Source organism: Emiliania huxleyi (assembly GCF_000372725.1).
Source record: "Emiliania huxleyi CCMP1516 unplaced genomic scaffold EMIHUscaffold_759, whole genome shotgun sequence".
Lineage (NCBI taxonomy): Eukaryota > Haptophyta > Isochrysidales > Noelaerhabdaceae > Emiliania > Emiliania huxleyi.
In genome coordinates, this window is record NW_005196317.1 from 1 (window position 1) to 16,435 (window position 16,435).

Here is a 16,435-nt window from a genome sequence, read left to right on the forward strand (position 1 = left end):
GGCGCGGCGGGCCGCGGGCGGCAGCGGCGGACGGGAGGTAGCTACATCGGCACCGCCCCCGGTCGTTGTTGCGCGCGGCAGCTGGCGCCCGGCGGTTGGGATATGGGGGCAGGCAGCTGGGGCGGCCCGGACAAAGCGATGCGCGCGCGCGGCGGGCGTCTAGATCTCTACCGTCTTGCCGCGGGGGGGTGCGCTCTCTCTACTCTTAAGAGTTCGCCAATTACGGCTTAGTTTATCACAACGACGCGGCGCCGACGCCCGACCCGCCATCGTGCATCGGTGCATCGAGGGCGCGGAGCGGGGAGCAGCGGGGCGTGAGTTTTTTCGCGTGAGAGAAACAGAAGTTTCGCGTGATCGTGGCACGAGAAGAGCGTGATCGTGGCAGGTAAGGACTAAGGTAAGGTAAAGCCGTAAGGGAAGGTAAACTTCTCCGCACACACCGCGAGGTGGGGTGGGGCGCAAGGGGGGGGCGGGGGGGGCAACCCTCCACGTCTAACACGACAGGAGCCCCACGGGCATTCAAAGTGCAAGGCCCGGTGCGCGTGGGTGAGCGGTGTGTGTGTGTGTGTGATCGTGGCACGAGCGAGAGGCACATAACCGCATAAGAGACTCTACTGATTAACAGACTGATATGAATCAGGGGCCAGAGGCACACGGGGTGCCGCACAGGCACCACAAGCATTGAAAAGCACACGTCTGCAGAAGCGCAAGCGGCCGTGCCCATGGCGGGACGGCCATCTCCGAGACTCCTCCGAGATTCCGCCGAGATCTCGCCGAGGCGCCTGGCACACGAGCGGCTCGAGGTCGACGCCGCAGAGCGCGAGGCCGACGCCGCCGCCGTCGTGCTCTGTCGCCCCGACGAAGAAGCGACTGTCGCCGACCGTGAGGCCTCCGACCTGTTAATTATTAATTATCAATTATTAATAATTAATTGGCAGGCTGTAGCCGACCGTGAGGCCGCCGACCTGCCATCAAGTGAGCACTTGATCGCTGAGACGTGACAGATCCGACCGTGAGGCCGTCGAGAGAGCCAAGTGGAGCCGAGATGTACCCGAGATGTACCCGCGGTGTATCGGAGTCAATTTATCCGATATACACCCGAGACAGAGATATCTCCGAGATATACACCCAAGATACCTTGGTCGCCCACGGCAGCGCCGAGTCGAGTCGGCTGAGCCACCTAGTTCAGATGCGGCCGAGGCGTAGGTCTCTGGCCGAGTTTAGCCGAGGTGAGGCCGAGATCGGTCCGAGGTGTGGCAGAGGGTCAGGCCGACATGTGGCCGAAATGTCTAGGCCCGGCCACCGCTCGACGCCAAACGAGCTCGAGGACGGCGGCGCCGCGAGCAGCAGCAGGTGTGGAGACATCTCGGGCGGCGCGACAGCGTGGTCAGTCCAAAAGGCCTCTGGGAGATCGGGCAGGCCGTCCGGCGGCGAGTGCCACGGGAGCAGGCTCGCGCCGCCGCTGAGTCCGGAGATGGCAAGCGCGACTGTCCGCTCCGCCTCGGGCGACGGAGAAAAGGAGTACGGCACTCCGGGCATCGACGCGGAGCCGAGCGACCGGCTGTGCTCTCCGCCGCCGCCGATGAGGCCTTGCGTCGTGACTGCTCCGACGACGCTCTCTGCAGAGTCGGCGAGAGCGACTGCGAGCTCCGCCGGCTGCGAGGACTCGGTGAACCAGACGACAGCATCCGCCTTGAGCGCACGCACCTTACTGGCAAGCTCCGCTGCCGCGCCGGGGCCGCAGGCCGTTAGTGAAGAGAGCCGCATATGTCCCACTGGACGAACGTAAGATCCCGAGCAGACTAGTTTATCTCGGCTTCTCCACATGAACCAAGCATCAGCACCGTGAGGTGTGATACATTGGCGCGTAAAGGGTCAGTCTGGAGTCGCGTGCCTCCACAACGGAAGAGCTACGCAGTACCTGACATCCCCCGGGGTCTTGCCACTAAAGGCGGAGGGTTGGGACTCAAACAGCTTGGACGAACTGCAGGTCCGGAGGTAACCTCAACGTCCTGCAGCCGGCCGCGGCGCCGTAAGGGTTCGCACCTCAGACCAAGTAGAGAGAGAGGTGGAGCTCACCACACGTGGAGCACCTACCGCCGCGTAAACGACGCGGGAGTCTCCCCCGCATAAAGAGGGGGGAGAGGTAAGATGGGCCGACGACAGGACCCATTACGCGAGCAGAGGCTCGAGCTGACTTCGCCGTGAGAGCCACGGTGGATCCCATGATAGCGTGAGAGCTTAGCATGCCACCAAGGAGAGGGTGGGTGGGAACCAAAGAGAGATGGCGCAGCCGGAGGGCTGGCGCCGTCAGAGAGGATGGAGCGGCCACAGAGGTGGCGCGGCATCAGGTCCCATGAGCAGGGAGAGAGCGCAGCGAGAGCGCCGCGCATGAGGAGCAAGGGCCAAGCGCGCTCGCGAAAGTAGGCGGCGAAAGCGCGCGCCAGCTGAAGTGCAAGTTTGGTGTTCACAGCAGCGGAGGCTGAGTGAAGACCGCATGCGATGTGCGCGAGGGCACACGAGAGGGACTCAGGAGAGGTATCCGTGAGTACCCTACGATAAACTAGTGGCCTACCACGAGTTGGGGCCCCCACCCCAATCGTTATCGGCGGACTAGTTTATCTCGGCTTCTCCACATGAACCAAGCATCAGCACCGTGAGGTGTGATACATTGGCGCGTAAAGGGTCAGTCTGGAGTCGCGTGCCTCCACAACGGAAGAGCTACGCAGTACCTGACATCCCAACGCAGAGTGGAGGGAGCGGGTGCAGACGGACCTCGCATCCCAATGAAGCCAGAAGAGGGGCAGATGCGCTCGTGACGAGGAGCGACCCCAGCGTGAAGCCTACATTCACGCCACGCCGCCCACGAGGCGGCACACGAGACGAGGCTCGAGTAGACGAAGAGCGAGACGAGGCTCACTCGAGGCGGCGGCAGAGACAGCCGCCCGCCACGCCACGCCGCCCAAGAGGCGGCACACGAGACGAGGCTCGAGTAGACGAAGAGCGAGACGAGGCTCACTCGAGGCGGCGGCACAGACGGCCGCCCGCCACGCCACGCCGCCCAAGAGGCGGCACACGAGACGAGGCTCGAGTAGACGAAGAGCGAGACGAGGCTCACTCGAGGCGGCGGCAGAGACAGCCGCCCGCCACGCCGTCCAAGAGGCGGCACACGAGACGAGGCTCGAGTAGACGAAGAGCGAGACGAGGCTCACACAAGGCGGCGGCACAGACGGCCGCCCGCCACGCCACGCCGCCCACGAGGCGGCACACGAGACGAGGCTCGAGTAGACGAAGAGCGAGACGAGGCTCACTCGAGGCGGCGGCAGAGACAGCCGCCCGCCACGCCACGCCGCCCACGAGGCGGCGCACGAGACGAGGCTCGAGTAGACGAAGAGCGAGACGAGGCTCACTCGAGGCGGCGGCAGAGACAGCCGCCCGCCACGCCACGCCGCCCACGAGGCGGCGCACGAGACGAGGCTCGAGTAGACGAAGAGCGAGACGAGGCTCACACGAGGCGGCGGCAGAGACAGCCGCCCGCCACGCCACGCCGCCCACGAGGCGGCACACGAGACGAGGCTCGAGTAGACGAAGAGCGAGACGAGGCTCACTCGAGGCGGCGGCAGAGACAGCCGCCCGCCACGCCGCCCACGAGGCGGCACACGAGACGAGGCTCGAGTAGACGATGAGCGAGACGAGGCTCGCTCGAGGCGGCGGCACAGACAGCCGCCCGCCACGCCACGCCGCCCACGAGGCGGCACACGAGACGAGGCTCGAGTAGACGAAGAGCGAGACGAGGCTCACTCGAGGCGGCGGCAGAGACGGCCGCCCGCCACGCCACGCCGCCCACGAGGCGGCACACGAGACGAGGCTCAAGTAGGCGAAGAGCGAGACGAGGCTCACTCGAGGCGGCGGCAGATTCAGCAGCCCGCCACGCCACGCCGCCCACGAGGCGGCACACGAGACGAGGCTCGAGTAGACGAAGAGCGAGACGAGGCTCACTCGAGGCGGCGGCAGAGACAGCCGCCCGCCACGCCACGCCGTCCAAGAGGCGGCACACGAGACGAGGCTCGAGTAGACGAAGAGCGAGACGAGGCTCACACAAGGCGGCGGCAGAGACGGCCGCCCGCCACGCCACGCCGCCCACGAGGCGGCACACGAGACGAGGCTCGAGTAGACGAAGAGCGAGACGCGCTCACTCGAGGCGGCGGCAGAGACGGCCGCCCGCCACGCCACGCCGCTCAAGAGGCGGCACACGAGACGAGGCTCGAGTAGACGAAGAGCGAGGCGAGGCTCACACGAGGCGGTAGCAGAGACAGCCGCCCGCCACGCCACGCCGCCCACGAGGCGGCACACGAGACGAGGCTCGAGTAGACGAAGAGCGAGACGAGGCTCACTCGAGGCGGCGGCACAGACGGCCGCCCGCCACGCCACGCCGCCCACGAGGCGGCACACGAGACGAGGCTCGGGTAGACGAAGAGCGAGACGAGGCTCGCTCGAGGCGGCGGCAGAGACAGCCGCCCGCCACGCCACGCCGCCCAAGAGGCGGCACACGAGACGAGGCTCGAGTAGACGAAGAGCGAGACGAGGCTCACTCGAGGCGGCGGCAGAGACAGCCGCCCGCCACGCCGCCCACGAGGCGGCACACGAGACGAGGCTCGAGTAGGCGAAGAGCGAGACGAGGCTCACTCGAGGCGGCGGCAGAGACAGCCGCCCGCCACGCCACGCCGCCCACGAGGCGGCACACGAGACGAGGCTCGAGTAGACGAAGAGCGAGACGAGGCTCACACGAGGCGGTAGCAGAGACAGCCGCCCGCCACGCCACGCCGCCCACGAGGCGGCACACGAGACGAGGCTCGAGTAGACGAAGAGCGAGACGAGGCTCGCACGAGGCGGCGGCAGAGACAGCCGCCCGCCACGCCACGCCGCCCACGAGGCGGCGCACGAGACGAGGCTCGAGTAGACGAAGAGCGAGACGAGGCTCACTCGAGGCGACGGCAGAGACAGCCGCCCGCCACGCCACGCCGCCCCACGAGGCGGCACACGAGACGAGGCTCGAGTAGACGAAGAACGAGACGAGGCTCACTCGAGGCGGCGGCAGAGACAGCCGCCCGCCACGCCACGCCGCCCACGAGGCGGCACACGAGACGAGGCTCGAGTAGACGAAGAGCGAGACGAGGCTCACTCGAGGCGGAGGCAGAGACAGCAGCCCGCCACGCCACGCCGCCCAAGAGGCGGCACACGAGACGAGGCTCGAGTAGACGAAGAGCGAGACGAGGCTCACTCGAGGCGGCGGCAGAGACAGCCGCCCGCCACGCCGCCCACGAGGCGGCACACGAGACGAGGCTCGAGTAGACGAAGAGCGAGACGAGGCTCACTCGAGGCGGCGGCACAGACAGCCGCCCGCCACGCCACGCCGCCCACGAGGCGGCACACGAGGCGAGGCTCGAGTAGACGAAGAGCGAGACGAGGCTCACTCGAGGCGGAGGCAGAGACAGCAGCCCGCCACGCCGCCCACGAGGCGGCACACGAGACGAGGCTCGAGTAGACGAAGAGCGAGACGAGGCTCACTCGAGGCGGCGGCAGAGACAGCCGCCCGCCACGCCGCCCCACGAGGCGGCACACGAGGCGAGGCTCGAGTAGACGAAGAGCGAGATGAGGCTCACTCGAGGCGGAGGCAAAGACAGCAGCCCGCCACGCCACGCCGCCCACGAGGCGGCACACGAGACGAGGCTCGAGTAGACGAAGAGCGAGACGAGGCTCACTCGAGGCGGCGGCAGAGACAGCCGCCCGCCACGCCACGCTGCCCACGAGGCGGCACACGAGACGAGGCTCGAGTAGACGAAGGGCGAGACGAGGCTCACTCGAGGCGGCGGCAGAGACAGCCGCCCGCCACGCCGCCCCACGAGGCGGCACACGAGGCGAGGCTCGAGTAGACGAAGAGCGAGACGAGGCGCACTCGAGGCGGAGGCAGAGACAGCAGCCCGCCACGCCGCCCACGAGGCGGCACACGAGACGAGGCTCGAGTAGACGAAGAGCGAGACGAGGCTCACTCGAGGCGGCGGCAGAGACAGCCGCCCGCCACGCCACGCTCCCCACAAGCGGCATACGAGGCGAGGCTCGAGTAGACGAAGAGCGAGACGAGGCTCACTCGAGGCGGCGGCAGAGACAGCCGCCCGCCACGCCGCCCACGAGGCGGCACACGAGACGAGGCTCGAGTAGACGAAGAGCGAGACGAGGCTCACTCGAGGCGGCGGCAGAGACAGCCGCCCGCCACGCCACGCTCCCCACAAGGCGGCACACGAGGCGAGGCTCGAGTAGACGAAGAGCGAGACGAGGCTCACTCGAGGCGGCGGCACAGACAGCCGCCCGCCACGCCACGCCGCCCACGAGGCGGCGCACGAGACGAGGCTCGAGTAGACGAAGAGCGAGACGAGGCTCACACGAGGCGGCGGCAGAGACAGCCGCCCGCCACGCCACGCTCCCCACAAGCGGCATACGAGGCGAGGCTCGAGTAGGCGAAGAGCGAGACGAGGCTCACTCGAGGCGGCGGCAGAGGCAGCCGCCCGCCACGCCGCCCACGAGGCGGCACACGAGACGAGGCTCGAGTAGACGAAGAGCGAGACGAGGCTCACACGAGGTGGCGGCAGAGACGGCCGCCCGCCACGCCACGCTCCCCACAAGCGGCATACGAGGCGAGGCTCGAGTAGACGAAGAGCGAGACGAGGCTCACTCGAGGCGGCAGCAGAGACGGCCGCCCACCACGCCGCGCCGCCCACGAGGCGGCACACGAGGCGAGGCTCGAGTAGACGAAGAGCGAGACGAGACTCACACGAGGCGGCGGCAGAGACAGCCGCCCGCCACGCCGCCCAAGAGGCGGCACACGAGACGAGGCTCGAGTAGACGACGAGCGAGACGAGGCTCACTCAAGGCGGCAGCAGAGACAGCCGCCCGCCACGCCACGCCGCCCACGAGGCGGCACACGAGACGAGGCTCGAGTAGACAAAGAGCGAGACGAGGCTCACTCGAGGCGGCGGCAGAGACAGCCGCCCGCCACGCCACGCCGCCCACGAGGCGGCACACGAGGCGAGGCTCGAGTAGACGAAGAGCGAGACGAGGCTCACTCGAGGCGGCGGCAGAGACAGCCGCCCACCACGCCACGCCGCCCAAGAGGCGGCACACGAGACGAGGCTCGAGTAGACGAAGAGCGAGACGAGGCTCACTCGAGGCGGCGGCAGAGACAGCCGCCCGCCACGCCACACCGCCCCACGAGGCGGCGCACGAGACGAGGCTCGAGTAGACGAAGAGCGAGACGAGGCTCACTCGAGGCGACGGCAGAGACAGCCGCCCGCCACGCCACGCCGCCCCACGAGGCGGCACACGAGACGAGGCTCGAGTAGACGAAGAACGAGACGAGGCTCACTCGAGGCGGCGGCAGAGACAGCCGCCCGCCACGCCACGCCGCCCACGAGGCGGCACACGAGACGAGGCTCGAGTAGACGAAGAGCGAGACGAGGCTCACTCGAGGCGGAGGCAGAGACAGCAGCCCGCCACGCCACGCCGCCCAAGAGGCGGCACACGAGACGAGGCTCGAGTAGACGAAGAGCGAGACGAGGCTCACTCGAGGCGGCGGCAGAGACAGCCGCCCGCCACGCCGCCCACGAGGCGGCACACGAGACGAGGCTCGAGTAGACGAAGAGCGAGACGAGGCTCACTCGAGGCGGCGGCACAGACAGCCGCCCGCCACGCCACGCCGCCCACGAGGCGGCACACGAGGCGAGGCTCGAGTAGACGAAGAGCGAGACGAGGCTCACTCGAGGCGGAGGCAGAGACAGCAGCCCGCCACGCCGCCCACGAGGCGGCACACGAGACGAGGCTCGAGTAGACGAAGAGCGAGACGAGGCTCACTCGAGGCGGCGGCAGAGACAGCCGCCCGCCACGCCGCCCCACGAGGCGGCACACGAGACGAGGCTCGAGTAGACGAAGAGCGAGGCGAGGCTCACTCGAGGCGGCGGCAGAGACAGCCGCCCGCCACGCCACGCCGCCCACGAGGCGGCACACGAGACGAGGCTCGAGTAGACGAAGAGCGAGACAAGGCTCACACGAGGCGGCGGCAGAGACAGCCGCCAGCCACGCCGCCCACGAGGCGGCACACGAGACGAGGCTCGAGTAGACGAAGAGCGAGACGAGGCTTACTCGAGGCGGCGGCAGAGACAGCCGCCCGCCACGCCACGCCGCCCACGAAGCGGCACACGAGACGAGGCTCGAGTAGACGAAGAGCGAGACGAGGCTCACACGAGGCGGCGGCAGCGACAGCCGCCCGCCACGCCACGCCGCCCAAGAGGCGGCACACGAGGCGAGGCTCGAGTAGACGAAGAGCGAGACGAGGCTCACTCGAGGCGGCAGCAGCGACAGCCGCCCGCCACGCCACGCCGCCCACGAGGCGGCACACGAGACGAGGCTCGAGTAGACGAAGAGCGAGACGAGGCTCACTCGAGGCGGCAGCAGCGACAGCCGCCCGCCACGCCACGCCGCCCAAGAGGCGGCACACGAGACGAGGCTCGAGGAGACGAAGAGCGAGACGAGGGGCTCACTCGAGGCGGCGGCAGAGACAGCCGCCCGCCACGCCACGCCGCCCACGAGGCGGCACACGAGGCGAGGCTCGAGTAGACGAAGAGCGAGACGAGGCTCACTCGAGGCGGGCAGAGACAGCCGCCCGCCACGCCGCCCACGAGGCGGCACACGAGACGAGGCTCGAGTAGACGACGAGCGAGACGAGGCTCACTCGAGGCGGCGGCAGAGACAGACGCCCGCCACGCCACACCGCCCCACGAGGCGGCACACGAGACGAGGCTCGAGTAGACGAAGAGCGAGACGAGGCTCACTCGAGGCGGCGGCAGAGACAGCCGCCCGCCACGCCGCGCCGCCCACGAGGCGGCACACGAGACGAGGCTCGAGTAGACGAAGAGCGAGACGAGGCTCACTCGAGGCGGCGGCAGAGACAGCCGCCCGCCACGCCGCCCAAGAGGCGGCACACGAGACGAGGCTCGAGTAGACGAAGAGCTAGACGAGGCTCACTCGAGGCGGCGGCAGAGACAGCCGCCCGCCACGCCGCCCACGAGGCGGCACACGAGACGAGGCTCGAGTAGACGAAGAGCGAGACGAGGCTCACTCGAGGCGGCGGCAGAGACAGCAGCCCGCCACGCCACGCCGCCCACGAGGCGGCACACGAGACGAGGCTCGAGTAGACGAAGAGCGAGACGAGGCTCACTCGAGGCGGGCAGAGACAGCCGCCCGCCACGCCGCCCACGAGGCGGCACACGAGACGAGGCTCGAGTAGACGAAGAGCGAGACGAGGCTCACTCGAGGCGGCGGCAGAGACAGCCGCCCGCCACGCCACGCCGCCCACGAGGCGGCACACGAGACGAGGCTCGAGCAGACGAAGAGCGAGACGAGGCTCACTCGAGGCGGCGGCAGAGACAGCCGCCCGCCACGCCACGCCGCCCACGAGGCGGCACACGAGACGAGGCTCGAGTAGACGAAGAGCGAGACGAGGCTCACACGAGGCGGCGGCAGAGACAGCCGCCCGCCACGCCACGCTCCCCACAAGCGGCATACGAGGCGAGGCTCGAGTAGACGAAGAGCCAGACGAGGCTCACTCGAGGCGGCGGCAGAGACAGCCGCCCGCAACGCCACGCCGCCCACGAAGCGCACACGAGACGAGGCTCGAGTAGACGAAGAGCGAGACGAGGCTCACACGAGGCGGCGGCAGAGACGGCCGCCCGCCACGCCACGCTCCCCACAAGCGGCATACGAGGCGAGGCTCGAGTAGACGAAGAGCGAGACGAGGCTCACACGAGGCGGCAGCAGAGACGGCCGCCCGCCACGCCGCCCAAGAGGCGGCACACGAGACGAGGCTCGAGGAGACGAAGAGCGAGACGAGGGGCTCACTCGAGGCGGCGGCAGAGACAGCCGCCCGCCACGCCACGCCGCCCACGAGGCGGCACACGAGGCGAGGCTCGAGTAGACGAAGAGCGAGACGAGGCTCACTCGAGGCGGGCAGAGACAGCCGCCCGCCACGCCGCCCACGAGGCGGCACACGAGACGAGGCTCGAGTAGACGACGAGCGAGACGAGGCTCACTCGAGGCGGCGGCAGAGACAGACGCCCGCCACGCCACACCGCCCCACGAGGCGGCACACGAGACGAGGCTCGAGTAGACGAAGAGCGAGACGAGGCTCACTCGAGGCGGCGGCAGAGACAGCCGCCCGCCACGCCGCGCCGCCCACGAGGCGGCACACGAGACGAGGCTCGAGTAGACGAAGAGCGAGACGAGGCTCACTCGAGGCGGCGGCAGAGACAGCCGCCCGCCACGCCGCCCACGAGGCGGCACACGAGACGAGGCTCGAGTAGACGAAGAGCTAGACGAGGCTCACTCGAGGCGGCGGCAGAGACAGCCGCCCGCCACGCCGCCCACGAGGCGGCACACGAGACGAGGCTCGAGTAGACGAAGAGCGAGACGAGGCTCACTCGAGGCGGCGGCAGAGACAGCCGCCCGCCACGCCACGCCGCCCACGAGGCGGCACACGAGACGAGGCTCGAGTAGACGAAGAGCGAGACGAGGCTCACTCGAGGCGGAGGCAGAGACAGACGCCCGCCACGCCACGCCGCCCACGAGGCGGCACACGAGACGAGGCTCGAGTAGACGAAGAGCGAGACGAGGCTCACTCGAGGCGGCGGCAGAGACGGCCGCCCGCCACGCCACGCCGCCCACGAGGCGGCACACGAGACGAGGCTCGAGTAGACGAAGAGCGAGACGAGGCTCACACGAGGCGGCGGCAGAGACAGCCGCCCGCCGCGCCACGCCGCCCACGAGGCGGCACACGAGACGAGGCTCGAGTAGACGAAGAGCGAGACGAGGCTCACTCCAAAGAGAGATGGCGCAGCCGGAGGGCTGGCGCCGTCAGAGAGGATGGAGCGGCCACAGAGGTGGCGCGGCATCAGGTCCCATGAGCAGGGAGAGAGCGCAGCGAGAGCGCCGCGCATGAGGAGCAAGGGCCAAGCGCGCTCGCGAAAGTAGGCGGCGAAAGCGCGCACCAGCTGAAGTGCAAGTTTGGTGTTCACAGCAGCGGAGGCTGAGTGAAGACCGCATGCGATGTGCGCGAGGGCACACGAGAGGGACTCAGGAGAGGTATCCGTGAGTACCCTACGATAAACTAGTGGCCTACCACGAGTGGGGGCCCCCACCCCAATCGTTATCGGCGGAAAAAAGAAAATCTCTCTTCTCTCTCTCTCTCTCTCTCTCTCTCTCTCTCTCTCTCTCTCTCTCTCTCTCTCTCTCTCTCTCTCTCTCTCTCTCTCTCTCTCTCTCTCTCTCTCTCTCTCTCTCTCTCTCTCTCTCTCTCTCTCTCTCTCTCTCTCTCTCTCTCTCTCTCTCCACTGGGCACGGGACTGGCGCGCACTGGCACTAAAAGAATTTGAGAACGAATTTTACCAGAAACTCCTCCCCGACACTCGCGCTCGCGTTGCTTGCGACGCCGCTGACGCTGCTGCTGCTGCTGCTGCTCGACGACTACACGCTTCTGCACCAGCTCACCAACGATCAGGGCGAGAGCGATGATTGCGCTCCCGCCACCAATATCAACCCCGTGCACGGCGACAATCCAGCCGTGTCCGAAGCTGCCCAACTCCCGGCGGGAAGCTCGCTGGCAGAGGACCTCCAGGCCAACGAGGCCGCGCTCGCGACCCTGCGCGCTGCATTTCTTGGCGCGGGCGGTGTCGAGGACGCCTTCACCGACATCTTCCTTCTCCGGTGGCTCCTAGCCTTCGACCGCCCAGAGGCTGCCGCCACCAAGCTGGCCGCATCCACTCGCTGGCGCGCGGAGAAGGGGTGCTTCGCGGTGCGGACGGCCGCGCTTAGCGGCGCGCCGATGATGGACATCTCGCCCGTCCTCCCCACCCTCCTGCGGGAGATGCCAGCTCTGCCGGCACACGGCAGCGCTCGCGACGGTGGCCCTCTCAACATTGTGGCCCATGACGACCTGGACCCGCAGAGCTTGATGCGCGCCCTGAGCCCGGACGAGTACCTGCGGGGCATGCTCAGCCTGCTCGAGTGCAACGCCGCCGCCGCCGATCAAAGCTCTGCCGCCTCGGGCTCGCTCGCCCGCGTCTCGTTTGTCCTCTGCTACGGCTCGCTGCGGCACGACATGATCTCCCTCCGCTTCATCGGACGCTATTTGTCGCAGTGCCTCGCACTCGACGCTCACTACCCGAACCTTGTCGGTACGATCCTCTGCGTCAACGCGCCGGCCGCCTTTGCCCGCGGCTACGGCCTCGTCAAGAGGTGGATCTCCGAGGACATCCGCGGACGCATCAGGGTGGAGGAGCCGGCCACATCCGCAGCCGCCATCGCTGAGCTCGCCGGCCCAGAGAGCCTGCCGACGGCCTTTGGCGGCTCGTGCGCGCGCCTCTCTGCGCAGCAGGCTGACGCGGCTGGCTGGAGCCGCGTGCCCATCGACGAACGCCGGCGGTTGTGGCAGCAGTCGAAGCTCGCCGGCTACCTGCTGCACGAGGGAGAGGTGCGCGTGGAGGCCGAGGTGGAGACCGAGGAAGAGAAGGCCTTCCACGGCTTCTCCTCGTCGCTCGGCTACCCTCTCCCTCTCGCTCCGGAGCCGGTGAAGCCCGTGCGGCGGCCGTGGTGGGCAGCCTGCTTCCCCATCGCGCGGCGGATCCCGCGGACGCTATCCACGCTCTCCCTGGACGCATGACCGCGACCGCGACCGGCTGAGCCGAGACGGGAGGGGCTCGCTTGCTTCTCTCCCCTGCTCCCCCTCGGTAGCGCGAGGCACCCTCCACTGAGGTGAGCAATCCCTCGCTGGTGTGAGTGCTGTGGTGGACACGGTATATATCTCTCGGTATCTTTTTTTTATTTTTGCCCCATTTATATGTTCGCACGGTCTTCTGCCTCATCCTCGCTCCACGCTTTTTTCTGTTCGGCTTCGCTCCACGGACCACGCTTTTTCGCGCGGCGCTTCGCCTTCGGAATACAAATTGAATACTCAAACGCTTGATACTTACACTTGTTGCCCCGTCGCGGTATCCGATGTATACCGCAGGACACTGGGCGGGAGATACCGCGGGATCCGGGAGATACCGGGAGAACGGGAGACACCGGGATATTTTTTATTGAACTCAATATCTCTCGGTAACTTCGGCATCTCTCTCCACTCCGCGCGCCGGTGTGTGATGTCCCTTGTCCGTTGACACCCGCACGAGAGTACGAGACGGCGCGCCCGCCGCCTGCACGTGCCCTGCCTCTCCGCCGGCTCGTTCTTCCTCCCCGATCTGACCCCCCCTCCCGCCCGCTCCCTCTCTCCCTTCTCTCCCTCTCCCTCCCCTCCCGCGGCCTCTACCTGCCGCAACTCAGACCGAGTCGATCTCGATGGGCGCGTCGATGCCGCGCTCTCGCTTCGACTTCATGTACGTGTAAAAGAAGTCGAGGTAGAGCGCCTGCGCACGTCGGGCGGCCGTGTGTGGCACGGGACCGCGCGGATCGGGCGCCGCGCGGGGCGGCGAGGAGAGGGGCGGCGAGGAGAGGGGTGGGTAGGAGAGAGGCGGCGAGGAGAGAGGCGGGTAGGAGAGAGGCGGCGAGGAGAGGGGTGGGTAGGAGAGAGGCGGCGAGGAGAGGGGCGGGTAGGAGAGAGGCGGCGAGGAGAGGGGCGGGTAGGAGAGGGGAGAGAGGGGATCGAGCGTGCGGGCGTCGGAGGAGAGGGGCGGGTGCGACTCGCCGTCTGGACAGTGCCCGAGATCCAGACGATGAGCTGCATGTAGTGCGGCTCGGTCGCGTAGCTGCGGTGGCACCACCACACACAGGGGGCGGGGTGGGGCGAGGCCGGGGCGGCGGAGCCCGAAGCGGCGCGAGGCCACGCGAGGTCAGCTCTACTGCTGGCAGGGGTGGCGGCGGGAAGGGGCGGGGAGGTCGGGAGGGTGAGAGGGCACCGGTAGATCCAGTTGAGGATGTAAAAGAGGCGGTACAGCCCCAGCAGCAATATGTAGTGGCCTGCCACCAAAGGCGAGGGCGGTCGCGCCGCGCTGGCCGCGCGCTCGCCTCGGAGGGTGGCCCTCGGGGCGGCGCTAGCTGGCCGCAACAGCAGCGGGGCACGGGCGCGGCTGCGGGGCGTGCGCTGCGTGGCGCTGCGTGGCGCTGCGTGGCGCTGCGTGGCGCTGCGTGGGCGCGCGCCCGTCAGCGACTCCGCGCCGCCCTGCTTCTGGAGCATGAAGAGCTGCGGCAGAATGGCCACCGCCTCGAGGTAGATGGAGAAGGCCCAGCACATCTCGAAGGGTGACTCGTGGTCCTGGTTGAAGGCGACGCCCATCAGCGCGGCCGGAGCAACCAGGTAGGCGATGGGGAAGGCGTCGTCCTCCTGCGAGTAGGTGTCCTTGTGCGGCACGCCGAACTTCATCACGTACACCACCGCCACGGACGACGAGATGAAGATGACCTTCATGATTGTGTTGTAGATGGAGAGAAAGTTCCAAAAGATGTCGAGGTATCGAAAGCAAAATACGATGACGTATAGCAGCTGTGTCTTGAGCGAGATGCCAGCGACGCTCTTGGAGGTGAAGAGCTTCCAAAACATCACGATGAAGGAGAGCAAATGAGACGTGTCCCCCAGCAGCCGGAAGACGTTCATCGCCACCATCGCTCGCCGCGCCAGGTGGCCTCGCAGCGGCCTGCGAGGGCGGAGGCGAGGCGACGAGCGTCAGCAGCCGGGAGCGGGGCGGCAAGCAGCGGAGGGCACGCCCGGCTGCTGGCCGGCCCTGCGGCGCGACGGGCGGAGTACCTCGGTGTGTGTAGTTCGGGCAGCTGTGAGCGCTGTGTTGTGCGAGGGAGACTTGTAAAATTCTTTTCAAATCCGAAAGTACGGGGTGTGGACCCTGAGTTGACCAGGGGTTGTGCGCTGGGCCCTCCTGCTCGGCTTTAGCCAGTAGACAAGTCTTGTCATCAACAGAGTAGAAGGATCTGACCTCGGGGCTAATGTGACCAAGCGCTGGTAGCGTGGTTTTACCTCACACCCATGGTCTCACAGTGTGCCGGCAGTCGCCGAGCAGTGTCGCTCACACAAGCCGCAGCACAAGTGACTGAGGGCCAGTGAGGGCGAGCCCATCGCTGTGACAGCTGTGGCAGCCGCACAGTAGGCTGTGTCAACTGTGCAGAGTGTGTGAACAGCAGAGGAGCTGCTCTCCAGGCTTCAGGCGCAAAGAGCTGCATGCCACCGAAAGCGCTGTCGAGGTTCGCCGAGCGCGGCGCAGGTTGGAGGACGCCGTCACCGACGAGCGCGTTGGACTTTTCACTCCGGACAAAGACGGGTACACGCACACGAGCCGCGGTCGTATACCCGTCTTAGCGGCGAGGCGCGGGACCGTCTGTGGCGAAGTGGGTCGCGTCCTCCGATTTCCTCAACTCACGGTCCGCTCCCTCTATATGGCAAGCCAAGCGGGAGCGCTCCTCGCGGGATGGTGGCGACTTCTTAATTCTTTTTCATGCTCTCTCGCCGACAGCGCGAGCGTCGAGCTGTGACGGCTCGCTGAGGGCGCACACTCGCGACACTCGCGCGCTCGCGCGGCCGGCAAAACGCCCAAATCGAGCTGCGCCGCCGTAACTCGTAACTCGGTTTCGGGTTTCTACTTCAATGATAGGGATGCGCTCGGTACGAGCGCACATTTTCGAGTGAGCGCGGCGCACCCGCAAGAGCGCGCGCGGCGCACTGTACAGACCCAACAGGAACACGACAGAAAACGCGGAGGGACAGAGTAGCAGAGAGTGCAGGGAGGAGTGCGGCGACGCGAGCATGAACGTATCTGGCGGACAGCGGCGCTCAGTCGCGCGCCTTGCGGCACGCGACGAAGGCCCCCACCACCCCGCTGAAGCCGACGCAGCAGTGCCCCAGGCAAGACGCGGCCTCGCCAAGGCGCACGGGGCAGCCCGGCGACGCCGTGGCGCGCTGCTGCTCGGCCGCCTCCTTGTACGCCTTGATGGTCTTCTGCAGCGACTCGATGACGGTGGCCTGCACGGCGACCTGGTCCTCGCGCGAGCGGTGCGCGCTTTTGAGCTGCGCCTCGAGCGACTTAACTGTGGCCTCGGAACGAGTGGCGCGTTCCTGCGCCTCCTTCAGCTCCTCTTTCACCGAGTCCAGGTACCACGTCTCGTGAACCTCCTCCGGGTCGAGATCGTCGCAGGGTGCCACAGTAAGCGTCTGGTAGTTCGCGAAAATCGAGCGGGGCGAAATCCTCGACAGCGTCCTCCCGTCGAGGAATGCTTGCATTCCGCCCAAGGTGAAGGGGCTCGGGACCGAGTAGGAGCTTGCAGCAGCACCAGAAGACGTCATCGAACGGTGGAGACTGGCACAGCGCGCGCGGCCGGGCAGGAAAAGGAAAAC

At 67.6% G+C, this 16,435-nt stretch overlaps 4 protein-coding genes across 4 annotated transcripts in view; 1 reads left to right on the plus strand and 3 right to left on the minus strand.

Moving 5' to 3' along the window:
• Window positions 1-227: 227 nt before the first annotated feature.
• EMIHUDRAFT_249269 (hypothetical protein) lies at window positions 228-1,767 on the minus strand (the record flags this gene model as incomplete). Its single annotated transcript, XM_005760411.1, has 3 exons — window positions 228-392; window positions 792-870; window positions 1,364-1,767. 3 exons carry the CDS (start codon window positions 1,765-1,767, stop codon window positions 228-230), a joined length of 648 nt encoding a protein of 215 aa, XP_005760468.1.
• Window positions 1,768-11,926: 10,159 nt separating this feature from the next.
• Window positions 11,927-12,763, plus strand: EMIHUDRAFT_120988 (hypothetical protein; the record flags this gene model as incomplete). Its single annotated transcript, XM_005760412.1, has 1 exon — window positions 11,927-12,763. One exon carries the CDS (start codon window positions 11,927-11,929, stop codon window positions 12,761-12,763), a length of 837 nt encoding a protein of 278 aa, XP_005760469.1.
• Window positions 12,764-13,162: 399 nt separating this feature from the next.
• Window positions 13,163-14,698, minus strand: EMIHUDRAFT_425400 (hypothetical protein; the record flags this gene model as incomplete). The annotated part of the gene is made up of 4 exons (XM_005760413.1): window positions 13,163-13,505; window positions 13,784-13,844; window positions 13,995-14,055; window positions 14,247-14,698. The coding sequence occupies 4 exons, from the start codon at window positions 14,696-14,698 to the stop codon at window positions 13,405-13,407; spliced, it is 675 nt and encodes a 224-aa protein (XP_005760470.1). The 3' UTR covers window positions 13,163-13,404.
• Window positions 14,699-15,874: 1,176 nt separating this feature from the next.
• EMIHUDRAFT_120990 (hypothetical protein) overlaps window positions 15,875-16,435 on the minus strand; it is a gene marked incomplete at both ends in the record, with an annotated part of 1,842 nt that continues 1,281 nt past the window's right edge. Inside the window, one exon of the mRNA XM_005760414.1 lies at window positions 15,875-16,358. Within this exon, the coding sequence (XP_005760471.1) occupies window positions 15,875-16,358 (484 nt within the window). The remainder of the gene's footprint in view (window positions 16,359-16,435) is intronic.